This window comes from Oncorhynchus mykiss, chromosome 23 (genome assembly GCF_057628025.1).
Source record: "Oncorhynchus mykiss isolate SJ-2025 chromosome 23, ASM5762802v1, whole genome shotgun sequence".
Taxonomy (NCBI): domain Eukaryota; kingdom Metazoa; phylum Chordata; class Actinopteri; order Salmoniformes; family Salmonidae; genus Oncorhynchus; species Oncorhynchus mykiss.
This window is the reverse complement of record NC_143044.1, coordinates 29,109,383-29,123,095: the sequence shown is the minus strand read 5'-3', so window position 1 is coordinate 29,123,095 and position 13,713 is coordinate 29,109,383. Positions and strand designations below refer to the sequence as shown.

Below are 13,713 nucleotides of genomic sequence, written 5' to 3'. Positions count from 1 at the left end.
CCCCCCCCCCCCCCCCCCCGTGTGGGAATGAAGTAAAGGTTCTTCATCTAGTCCTTTTTGTAAAGTATACATTTGTTTTATCCATCCTCTGATCCTGGCAACTGTAGACGGGCAGCTGGGGAACCATCAGAATCATACTACACAGTAGCCATGTCTGAAGCTAAGGTAATGTAGCCTGAATATTAGCTTATTGTGCTGTAGTTAACTTTCGATTACAATCTTCAATGGTGCCTGGCTGTCGCCAGACCACGTTCCCCTCACGATTTTCCCACCTTTGATTTTAGAGGATGTTTCAGGTCAGGGCGGCTGTGTTCCCTGCATCCTGTCTCAATCCTTCTCAGACTATCATGGAGTAGCATGAGGAAAAAACGGCCCCAAATAGCCTAGTCATTTGAGCCCAGACCTAGGTTCAAATCATATTTAAAAACAACAGTGGAGCCTTTTTGTCCATACTGATACAATATTGTGATTATTCAGGAGTTCAAGCATGGTTTGATAATTATTTATTCTTAGGGAGGGGGTATAGGCATTACATTTTGCTGGAAAACTGTCTTCCAAGGAGACTTGTGCCTCTCGAGGAAAGCAGACACTTAATTTCATAAGTGCCAACCAAGCTCCGGAATGTAAATGGTTTGTCTGCTGTTCATCTAGATGTCCAACTGACACACTTGGCAAACATAACTAGTTTACATTAACCTTTGGCTTAAATGGATGAGAGGTCAAGTTGGGTCGGTGCAAGGTGAGGGTCACACATTAAAGGTCCAATGCAGCTGTTTTTATCTCAATATCAAATCATTTCTAAGTAACAATTAAGTACCTTACTGTGATTGTTTTCAATTACAATGGTCAAAAATAAACAATAGCTTCTTAGCGAAGAGCAATTTCTTAAGCAAGAATTTAGCTAGGACTGTCTGGGAGTGGTCAGAGTTGGGAGGGGAAACTGAACTAGCTGTTATTAGCAGAGAGGTTTGGAACTCTTTCTTATTAATCTATTACCTAATTTACCGCCTGGTGAGGTCACCAGGTAGGCCAAAACATCCCACCAAAACAGGCAGAAATTTCAAGTGGTCTTTTTCAAACCGCTCTCACACTAAAAGGACATAATTTTCACGTTATTCCAAACTCGGTGTGGAATTGTATATAAAACACAAGAATATCACATTTTTGATATTCCTAGTTTATGGCTTTTTGTAAAAACCGACATAAATAAGTTTAATGTCAAAACTACTAATAAGGCTGCTTATCGCTCAGTTTATACAATTTAACATCAAACATAAGATTTATGGAGAGTGTACTGCATTTATTATCTTCAAGATAATGAGCCAGCCTGTGATGTATAGTGAAGGTGTTTTTCAGTCATTGTCTATTCCAATGATGTGAGCTATATCAAACAGCTGATATCACACACGATGGAGGTGGTCTGTACAGGAAGTGAGTCCGCTTGGAGGATGTTTTGTCTTAAACCCCAGGGATGTTTCTCAATCATGATCATCTTCCTATTGCTCCACTGGCTTCATTCTTCATTTCCTTTAACACTGAAGCTGAACATATTTCACCTCTGAGTGAAACTGCTTGAGTCTCTCTTAGGTGTCCGCATGCATTCCATCTGAAACAGTACGGAACAGTTTGTATATATTACGCCAACGTTTTAGCCTTCATTCAGCAAATTTTTATTTTTTACATTTTTTTGTAAAGTGTTAGTCTTATTAAAAATAAGTTGAAATAAAGGATCCCAGAAATGTTCCATATGCACTAAAAGCTTATGTCTCCAATTGTGTGCGTAAATTTGGTTACATCAAATAAAATAACATTTTATTTGTCACATACACATGGTTAGCAGATGTTCATGCAAGTGTAGCGAAATGCTTGTGCTTCTAGTTCCGACAATGCAGTAATAACCAACGAGTAATCTAACTAACAATTCCAAAACTACTACCTTATACACACAAGTGTAAAGGGATAAAGAATATGTACATAAAGATATATGAATGAGTGATGGTACAGAGCGGCATAGGCAAGATGCAGTAGATGGTATCGAGTACAGTATATACATATGAGATGAGTATGTAAACAAAGTGGCATAGTTTAAAGGGGCTAGTGATACATGTATTACATAAAGATGCAGTAGATATAGAGTACAGTATATACGTAGACATATGAGATGAATAATGTAAGGTATGTAAACATTATATTAAGTAGCATTGTTTAAAGTGGCTAGTGATATATTTTACATCAATTCCCATTATTAAAGTGGCTGGAGTTGAGTCAGTGTGTTGGCAGCAGCCACTTAATATTAGTGGTGGCTGTTTAACAGTCTGATGGCCTTGAGATAGAAGCTGTTTTTCAGTCTCTCGGTCCCTGCTTTGATGTACCTGTACTGACCTCGCCTTCTGGATGATAGCGGGGTGAACAGGCAGTGGCTCGGGTGGTTGTTGTCCTTGATGATCTTTACATCCCTGTTCGTGAACGTTTCTCCTTTGCCAAAATAATCCATCCACCGGACATGTCGCATATCCAGAAGCTGATTAAATAGGATGATCATTACACAGGTGCACCTTGTGCTGGGGACAATAAAAGGCCAATCTAAAATGTGCAGTTTTGTCACATAACTTGACATCTGTGGCATTATGTTTTGAGGGAGCCTGCAATTAGTATGCTGACTGCAGGAATGTCCACCAGAGCTGTTGCCAGAGAATTTAATGTTAATTTCTCTACCATAAGCCTCCTCCAACATCGTTTTAGAGAATTTGGCTGTATGTCCAACCGGCCTCCCAACCACAGACCTTGCCAGCCCAGGACCTCCACACCTGGCATCTTAACCTGTGGGATCATCTGAGACCAGCCACCCGGACAGCTGATAAAACTGAAGAGTATTTCTGTCTGTAATAAAGCCCTTTTGTGGAAGAAAAACACATTCTGATTGGCTGGGCCTGGCTCCCCAGTGGGTGGGCCTTTCCCTCCTGGGGCCCACCCATGGCTGAGCCCCTGCCCAGTTATTTGAAATCCATAGATTATGGCCTATTGAATTTATTTGAATTGACTGATTTATGAATTGAAAAATTGTTGATATTGTTGCATATTGCATTTATATTTTTGTTTAGTATAGATGTAAAATTGCGCGACCTAAGCGCTCCTCTACAAAAACATCAGAATTAATGACCAGTATCTTGAGTTATCTATTAATTCAGACTTTTTAGGTAGTGTATACTGGCTATGGTATCTCAAAATTGACAAGCGGTACTATTGACACTTTTTTTCCCTTCTTGTTTTTCAAGTGAAGGTCAAAGGAATGCGAGCACACTTTCACCTAGCCAAACCGAAGAATGCGGAAGCCTTTTGAGTGACAGTTTTGTACTTTGAGAAAATGAGGTCTTACATTATTCCAAAGGTCCTTTAGTCTTGTCCGCTTTTAGGTATATTCTGTCTATTTCTAAGCATCAGTTCCTATTACAATGCATTGACCATCATCATACAGGCCTACATACTAACCAACATACTCTGTTATTGATGCGATCCATGAATGCATTGCATTTGCCTTCTACTCACACTCTCTCTTTAGTCCCAGCGCACACACAAGAAGCTGAACTACAGGAAGTGAAGTAATGTAATAGAATGTGAAGGAAATGCAGCACGTTTTAGTCAGATGACCACAGAGGAAGGCTGTTCATTCCAGAAACACAGAACATGGAATGGTTCAGGTGTTCTGGTTGAATCGCTACACCATTAGATGTGTGGCGTGGATGTTTGTCTGTCAGTCGTTTCATGTCGGGAGGAAGAGCATCAGGGGGAAGGAAGTGTCACACAATGACCTAGCCTCTTTTTTTTGCCGGAATTGACATTCAAAACCCAATCTGCTTCATGCCCCTTTGTGGATGCTACAAGGCTCTATAGACACAATAGGCTACATCTGGTGTATAGTGTAGAGCAGTGGTTCCCAAATGTTTTATTGTCCCGTACCCTTCAAACATTCAACCTCCAGCTGCGTACCCTCTCTAGCACCAGGGTCAGCGCACTCTCAAATGTTGTTTTTTGCCATCAATGTAAACCTGCCACACACACACTATATGATATATTTATTAAACATAAGAATGAGTGTGTTTCTGTCACAACCTGGCTCATGGGAAGTGACAAAGAGCTCTTATAGGACCAGAGCACAAATAATAATATAATCAATCATTTCTAATTTTATTTAGCCATCTTACATATAACACTTATTTGTTAATTGAAAATTGTGAATAATTCACCACAGGTTAATGAGAAGGGTGTGCTTGAAAGGATGTACATAACTCTGCAATGTTGGGTTGTATTGGAGAGAGTCTGTCTTAAATCATTTTCCACACACAGTCTGTGCCTGTATTTAGTTTTCATGCTAGTGAGGGCCGAGAATCCACTCTCACATATTTTTCAAGACCGGATACTCTGAGCGCAGCCCAATCCAGAAATCTGGCAGTGGCTTCTGATTTAAATACAATTTTCACAGAACCGCTTGTTGCAATTTCGATGAGGCTCTCTTGTTCAGATATTGGTAAGTGGACAGGAGGCAGGCCATGAAAGGGATAATGAATTCAGTTGTTTGTCATCCGTTTCGAGAAGGTACCTGCGTAATTGCGTACCAAACTCCCTCAGGTGCTTCGCGATATCACATTTGACATTGTCTGTAAACTTGAGTTTATTTGATGGAAAGACCTGTGTGTTGTCCTTGTTAATGCAGACACAGGAGAGCTCAAACTTCTTAAATCATAGCCTCAATTTTGTCCCACACATTGAATATAGTTGCGGAGAGTCCCTGTAATCCTAGATTCAGATCATTCAGGCAATTTTTTTTTTTTTTATTAAAACATTTTTTTTTTTTAAAACATCACCCAGATAGGCCAGTCGTGTGTGAAACTCGTCATCATGCAGGCGGTCAGACAAGTGAAAATTATGCTCAGTAAAGAAAACTTTAAGCTCGTCTTTCAATAATAATAATAATAATGAAGTAGGCCAAAAGATCTCAAAAAGCAAGACATCATGCCGCGATCCAAAGAAATTCAGGAACAGATGAGAAACAAAGTAATTTACATCTATCAGTCTGGAAAAGGGTTACAAAGCCATTTCTAAAGTTTTGGGTGGAGTCCGGGTGAACAACTGATTAGGCCGGGAGGTGGGCCTCAGGGATAGCTTCGGTACTGGGTAACTCGGTGGGTGCTAGCTAGCTGTGAAGATCAGGAGAATGTTCCAGGGATTACGGCAGGAATACGGAATTGTAGTGGAGAGACAGTCCGTTACTGGTAGGCTGGCGAGTATTATCCAAGCTATAAAAAAAAAGGGCTGGTACCTGTGCAGAAGTTAAAGGCCGCTAGCAGTGGCTAACAATGACTAAATAGCTTGAGGCTAATTAGCTGGTTATCGTCTGATGGCTAGGTGGTTCTTGCTATAAGGTCTAGAAATGAAAAATAATAGCGGTTCCGTATCACATTGGGTGAGGCAGGTTACCGGAAGCTATACTTGAACTAAAATGGAGAAGAGATTGAAAATAAAATAGAAATGTATACAAAAAAAGATGAAAAAATACAGAAGTACACGAGAGGACGAACAAAACACGTCTGCACTGCTACGCCATCTTGGCAATCATGACCAGGGGTGTTCTCTTAAGTGTATGAGTTCGACCATTTTCCTGTCAAAATGTAACAAGTAATTCTGGGTGTCAGGGAAATGTATGGATTGAAAAAGTACATTATTTTCTTTTAAGTACAGATACCTCAAAAAACAACTTAAGTAGTACTTTAAAGTATTTTTTTAAGTACATACACCACTCGAAAAACTTGGATCCCACCAAATCATGCATTGGTGCCACCAACTGTAAAAGTTAGAGGCACCAGGGGAAAATGTTAGGCTGGAATCCTGTAGTAATTAACTGTTAATTTGCAATATAGCCTAATGGCTTGTTTACAGTCTGTCTATTGATATGTCTATAGACAATTGTCGTAGCGATATCATGAATGTTCTATTGTCGTCTGACATTAAACTTGTCGTTATGAAAAAGTACACAAAACGGCAGCCTCTGCATGACATCAGCGGCCCGGTGCTCCAAAAAGCATATTTTCTCTATTTTAACACTAATCTGTTTAAAATGAATTCAGTAAATGTCAGCCTAGCAAGCCAAGCAACTAAAAGCAATTTTCTAAACAATGCTTTTTGTCCGTTGCTAGCTAGTTAGCTAGCTGGCTAGCCAGATCAAATAATAAAATGCCAGGGCTGACTTCTTGACCCAGTCCAAATCAGTGTTCCCTGATTTAAAGACACTGTTTTCACTGATGTCTTAAATATGAATCCACCACTAGTATCATGCCCCATGAAGTGAACAATGTACTTTCAATGCTCAGTTCACTCTCCATCTGAACCATTTGACAAACCCTTGATAAAATAGGGATAAAAAGGCTGCTGCTATGTACAGAGGAGGACCAAAATGCTTTACATTTGAGTGTTTTCTGACACTCATTCAAAAAGGAGCCGATTGTCTCTTTCAGCCTTGCAACCGACCCATGTTGGACACCAGGGTTGCAAAATCCAGTAATTTTCCCCCAAATTCCCAGGTTTTCTAGAAAGGATTCTGGGTTTTGTGCTTATTCCTGTATGATTCAAGGAAAATTTCAACCTGGATTTTTGGAATACCAGGGAATTTGGGAAAGTTACTGAAATGTTGCAACCCTACTGGACACAGAGCAGCACTCCAAACTTCCCCTGCAGTTTAGAGCACCACTCAGTAGTCTTAAGAGCACAAAGCCAGTGAAGACTGCATGTATGTTCTCATTCATTGCTTCCAGGCAAGGAGAATGGACAGCCTGGACCGCAATCCAAGGAATCAAACCAGGTGCGAAGAATGGCATTGTATTGCATCTTTGTATTGCATCACAGCTATGAGCTGTGTCAGCCAATGTCATAGGACTTTTGTTATCGCTTAGATTCTCAGCACATTAAGGCTTACTTCCCATCGTCCACTCTTAGAGGCTGTGGATAAAGGGGTATTACTCACACAGAGATGTTGGTTACCTCGGACTCCAATCCACATGTATCCTCAAAGTGAAAAGTAATTGTCTACCTGGTCTGAGTGGCGGATCACCTTTAGATTAAGCTTAGTATAAGGTACAATGCTCTACCCCTTGTCCAACCTCCAAAATGTGCACCGTTATGAACCTAAGACATTAAATTCATTGCCAAAATTACACAATGGAAAGCAGTAAACAAAATGAGTGGAATGAGTTCTTTCCATGTGGTTAGCTTTTTTTTTTCATTTGTATTTTCAATCATTACAAGTAAATAAGCATGGGCCCAGATTACAAAAACGACATGTAATCATTCATCATGACTCCTGTTATAACATATATATATATATATATATACACACAGTGCCTTGCGAAAGTATTCGGCCCCCTTGAACTTTGCAACCTTTTGCCACATTTCAGGCTTCAAACCTAAAGATATAAAACTGTATTTTTTTTGTGAAGAATCAACAACAAGTGGGACACAATCATGAAGTGGAACGACATTTATTGGATATTTCAAACTTTTTTAACAAATCAAAAACTGAACAATTGGGCGTGCAAAATTATTCAGCCCCCTTAAGTTAATACTTTGTAGCGCCACCTTTTGCTGCGATTACAGCTGTAAGTCGCTTGGGGTATGTCTCTATCAGTTTTGCACATCGAGAGACTGAATTTTTTTCCCATTCCTCCTTGTAAAACAGCTCGAGCTCAGTGAGGTTGGTTAGAGAGCATTTGTGAACAGCAGTTTTCAGTTCTTTCCACAGATTCTCGGTTGGATTCAGGTCTGGACTTTGACTTGGCCATTCTAACACCTGGATATGTTTATTTTTGAACCATTCCATTGTAGATTTTGCTTTATGTTTTGGATCATTGTCTTGTTGGAAGGCAAATCTCCGTCCCAGTCTCAGGTCTTTTGCAGACTCCATCAGGTTTTCTTCCAGAATGGTCCTGTATTTGGCTCCATCCATCTTCCCATCAATTTTAACCATCTTCCCTGTCCCTGCTGAAGAAAAGCAGGCCCAAACCATGATGCTGCCACCACCATGTTTGACAGTGTCGATGGTGTGTTCAGGGTGATGAGCTGTGTTGCTTTTACGCCAAACATAACATTTTGCATTGTTGCCAAAAAGTTCAATTTTGGTTTCATCTGACCAGAGCACCTTCTTCCACATGTTTGGTGTGTCTCCCAGGTGGCTTGTGGCAAACTTTAAACAACACTTTTTATGGATGTCTTTAAGAAATGGCTTTCTTCTTGCCACTCTTCCATAAAGGCCAGATTTGTGCAATATACAAATTGTTTTGTTGTTGTCCTATGGACAGAGTCTCCCACCTCAGCTGTAGATCTCTGCAGTTCATCCAGAGTGATCATGGGCCTCTTGGCTGCATCTCTGATCAGTCTTCTCCTTGTATGAGCTGAAAGTTTAGAGGGACGGCCAGGTCTTGGTAGATTTGCAGTGGTCTGATACTCCTTCCATTTCAATATTATCGCTTGCACAGTGCTCCTTGGGATGTTTAAAGCTTGGGAAATCTTTTTGTATCCAAATCCGGCTTTAAACTTCTTCACAACAGTATCTCGGACCTGCCTGGTGTGTTCCTTGTTCTTCATGATGCTCTCTGCGCTTTTAACGGACCTCTGAGACTATCACAGTGCAGGTGCATTTATACGGAGACTTGATTACACACAGGTGGATTGTATTTATCATCATTAGTCATTTAGGTCAACATTGGATCATTCAGAGATCCTCACTGAACTTCTGGAGAGAGTTTGCTGCACTGAAAGTAAAGGGGCTGAATAATTTTGCGCGCCCAATTTTTCAGTTTTTGATTTGTTAAAAAAGTTTGAAATATCCAATAAATGTCGTTCCACTTCATGATTGTGTCCCACTTGTTGTTGATTCTTCACAAAAAAAATACAGTTTTATATCTTTATGTTTGAAGCCTGAAATGTGGCAAAAGGTCGCAAAGTTCAAGAGGGCCGAATACTTTCGCAAGGCACTGTGTATATATATATATATATATATATATATATATATATATATATATATATATATATATATATATATATATATATATATATATATATATATATATATATATATATATATATATATATATATATATATATATATACTACCGGTCAAAGGTTTTAGAACACCTACTCATTCAAGGGTTTTTCTTTTTACTATTTTCTACATTGTAGAATAATAGTGAAGACATCAAAACTATAAAATAACACATGGAATCATATAATAACCAAAGAAGTGTTGAACAAATCAAAACATATTTTATATTTGAGATTCTTTAAATAGCCACCCTTTGCCTTGACAGCTTTGCACACTCCTGGCATTCTCTCAACCAGCTTCACCTGGAATGCTTTTCCAACCGTCTTAAAGGAGTTCCCACATATGCTGAGCACTTGTTGGCTGCTTTTCCTTCACTCTGCGATCCGTCTCATCCCAAACCATCTCAATTTGGTTGATGTTGGGGGATTGTGGAGGCCAGGTAATCCAGTACTCCATCACTCTCCTTCTTGGTAAAATAGCCCCTACATAGCCTGGAGGTGTGTTTTGGGTCATTGTCCTGTTGAAAAACAAATGATAGTCCCACTAAGCCCAAACCAGATGGGATGGCGTATCGCTGCAGAATGCTGTGGTAGCCATTCTGGTTAAGTGTGCATTGAATTCTAAATAAATCACTAACAGTGTCACCAGCAAAGCACCCCCAAACCATAACACCAAATCGCCCATGCTTTACTGTGGGAAATACACATGCGGAGATCATCGGTTCACCCATAACGCATCTCACAAAGGCACGGCGGTTGGAACCAAAAATCTCAAATTTGGACTCCAGACCAAAGGACAAATTTCCACCGGTCTAATGTCCATTGCTTGGTCCAAGAAACATAGTCAAGTCTCTTCTTATTATTGGTGTCCTTTAATAGTGGTTTATTTGCAGCAATTCGACCATGATGGCCTGATTCACACAGTCGCCTCTGAACAGTTGATGTTGAGATGTGTCTGTTACTTAAACTCTGAAGAATTTATTTGGGTTGCAATGTCTGATGCTGGTAACTCTAATGAACTTATCCTCTGCAGCAGAGGTAACTCTGGGTCTTCCATTCCTGTGGCGGTCCTCATGAGAGCCAGTTTCATCAAAGTGCTTGATGGTTTTTGCGACTGCACTTGAAGAAACGTTCAGTTCTTTAAATTTTTGAAATAGAGCTATCTTCTGTATACCCTCCACCTTGTCACAACGGATTTGCTCAAAGATGTTAAGAAGGAAAGAAATTCCACAAATGAACTTTTAACAAGGCACACCTGTTAATTGCAATGCATTCCAGGTGACTACCTCATGAAGCTGGTTGAGAGAATGCCAAGAGTGTGCAAAGCTGTCATCAAGGCAACGGGTGGCTACTTTGAAGAATCTCAATTTGGATTTGTTGAACACTTTTTTTTGTTGGTTACTACATGATTCCATATGTGTTATTTTAATAGTTGTGACGTCTTCACTATAATTCTACAATGTAGAAAATAGTAAAAATTAAGAAAAACCCTTGAATGAGTAAATGTTCTAAAACTCTTGACCGGTAGTGTATGTTATACTGCTAAGGGTTGTTATGGTTCACTCTGGCAGACACATTTATTTATAATTCGAACCTCAAATCCCTTTCATATTGTGTTGTATTTCACACATATTGTATTTCAATTCAGCACTTGTCAAGATACCAAGTTAGTAGGTTGTTCTTCAAGTGGGGAAATGGTAGATGGGGTGTGATTTGGAGTCAGATTCGGTTAAGCTTTTTGGAAGGCATTTGATTGTACAGATAATGACAACAGCAACTCTGTATGAAATGTGGCTAAAATATAAACTTAACATGCAACAATTTCAAAGATTTTACTGAGTTACAGTTCATATAAGGAAATCAGTCAATTGAAATAAATTCATTAGGCATTAATCAATGGATTTCAGATGAATGGGAATACAGATATGCAACTGTTGGTTACAGATACTTTTGAAAATATGGGCCTCACCATGGGTCACAGGTTCTCGTCATGGTATCTCTGTGCATTCAAATTGCTATCGATAAAATGCCATTGTGTTTGTTGTCCGTAACTTATGAATGCCCACACCATAACCCCACCGACAACGTTGAAATCAGCAAACCGCTCACCCACGCAATGCCATACACCTGGTCTGTGGTTGTGAAGCTGGTTGGACATAATGCTGAATTCTCTAAAACAATGTTGGAGGCAGCTAATAGTAGAGAAATGAATATGAAATTATCTGGGAAAGCACTGGTGGATATTCCTGCAGTCACCATGCCAATTGCACGCTCCGTCAAAACTTGAGACATTTGTGGCATTGTGTTGTGACAAAACTGCACATTTCAGTGGCATTTTATTGTCCCCAGCACAAGGTGGTATATAATGATCATATTGTTTAATCAAATTCTTGATATGCCACACCAGTCAGGTGGATGGATTATCTTGGAAAAGGGGAAATGCTCACTAAAAGGGATGTAAACAAATTTGTACACAAGTTGAGAGAAACATGATTTTTGTGGGTATGAAAAATGTCTTATCTTTTATTTCAGCTCATGAAACATGGGACCAACACTTTACGTGTTGTGTTTATATTTTTGTTCAATGTATTTACAAATTTAAGGTGTTTTTCTGCCCTCTCCTTGTGAAAAGAGAACACTGCAACACACTTGACTTGTGACAACTAATGGTCAGGCAAATGCACAATACATATACAAAATGTACAGTTCTGAATAACTACTAATTTAGCTATATTAAGATGAGCTCTTTTACAACACCGCCGCAAACAACTCCATCACATCTAAGACCCTATCATGTCTCTCCTCCCAGATCTGCCGTCTACAGCAGCACCTGTCTGCAGGGGAGCACCAGCAGGACCTCTTCTTGGGTCAGCCTGCAATGTTTGTCTCCCGGAACACCCAGCCCCCCACCCACAGCCTGGTGGAGCTCATCCAGCTGTGTGGGGGCACAGTCTGCAAAACGGTCCGGCAGACAGGCCTCTGCATAGGGGAGTACAACGGCAAGAGACCAGAAGGGAGCAGGATTCTCTCCGAGCAGTGGGTGCTGGGTAAGATGTCAGCCCAGTGTTAATTCATGTGTAGCCCTTTTACTCTCCATCCCATATACAGGTTGGAAAATGTAGATTACATCACTGATAAGCACTTATGAACACAGTGGCTGTACAGAGCAGGCTCTGGGTCACCGCTTTACTGCGATGTATGGGATTCAAGTTCTAAGCCGGAGCATCACCCGCAACAAGATGCCCCCATCCTTCCCGCAAATTGGGTTACATTTGCACATTGTAGTGTTGTCTCAGTAAGGGGAGTGCTGTAAATCAAGATCACTCGATGTGTTCAGAAAGATGAGAAGTCGAAATGTATAAAAACGTCTTTGTCACACAAGCAAACCACACACCCATGAGTCCAAATGTGCACTTCACATTTCCAACTCATGTCATTTACAGCATCGAAATGTATGATCGCAATGATGCTTTACAGTTACAAGAAGGACATTGCGTCATACCCCAGGTTATTCTGAACAAAATGGGCCTATGTTCTGTGTTGTGAAGAAAATGGCCATGGAAGTCTCACCTGAATGCACTCATGACATTCCATATGCACCAAAATGGTATTGTTCTCTGAAGTACCTTGGGAAAGCCTAACACTGCAAGGTCATATTTTATAACTTCACTAGTCATGTTGGCAATAGAATAAGCTTTCGAATGATGCCCACCTGACCCAGATTGCGATTTGTGATGGGCTGGGTTTGGATTGCGTAACAACAGTAATTGCGTGAAGGTGGGGTGCATCGCTGCATTCCAGTCAAAAAACTGTGCTCATTCAGTTCTTTAATGGAACAGCTAGGAGAGCTCCAGAAAGCATCTAATAATAGTTGAAGGCTCTTTCCTTGTTATAAAAGTGCATTGAAATGACTTAGGAACTGTGCACACTTTGAATAGCTGTATAGCCACTTGGAGACACCTCTCACTCAAACCCTTGACATTTTCAGTTTCTCATGTTGCACCTACCCCAAATGTTAATGAATATTTTATATTATGTTACTAAATGTTGTGATTTGTTTTTCGATTGTGTGGTGTTACATTTGGCTTCAGCTTAGAATATTTATGTAAATTGAAGTTTTTACCCTCTGTGTCATTGTTTCTTTAACAATGGTATTCATTGACTTCCTTTTTCCTCTAGATTGTATCACACATCTCAAGCAACTTCCATATGAGAAGTATGACTTGGAATGGAAGTCCCGGTAATATGAAGTTGGACTCAAACATGGAGAACACACATGGAAATCGTTTTGGCTTTTTTTTCTCCCTTGAAAGTGAATTGACTTTCTACTGTTATTGCATTCTATTTAATAAAACGTTTACCTTGTCAGAATGTTCTCATCGCAGAATAACTTTGCAGGTTTTTATTTGATATAGACTGAAGTATAAGGACATCTCTATTTGTGATTATTTGTCACAAAACTAGTCATGTCAGTCCATCCACTCATCACAGTTCCAATTCAAAGATGAGTCTATTGTCAAAGCAGTGCTTTAATGTCATAGGAGTTTACTATGCATCAAAGATAGCTGGTTATATGAGGTTATAACTGATCTGGGACCAGGCTAGTGCTTATACAGTGTCTATTTA

General features: G+C 39.9%; 1 protein-coding gene across 3 annotated transcripts in view; it reads left to right on the top strand.

The window, feature by feature from the left end:
* Positions 1-13,455, top strand: part of mcph1 (microcephalin 1) — a 51,286-nt gene extending 37,831 nt beyond the window's left edge. For all 3 annotated transcript variants that reach the window (XM_021580960.3, XM_021580958.3, XM_021580959.3), the window contains 2 exons: positions 11,897-12,134; positions 13,267-13,455. In XM_021580960.3, coding sequence (XP_021436635.1) covers positions 11,897-12,134; positions 13,267-13,331 — 303 coding nt within the window. In that variant the 3' untranslated portion in view covers positions 13,332-13,455. The remainder of the gene's footprint in view (positions 1-11,896; positions 12,135-13,266) is intronic.
* The last annotated feature ends 258 nt before the right edge of the window (positions 13,456-13,713 follow it).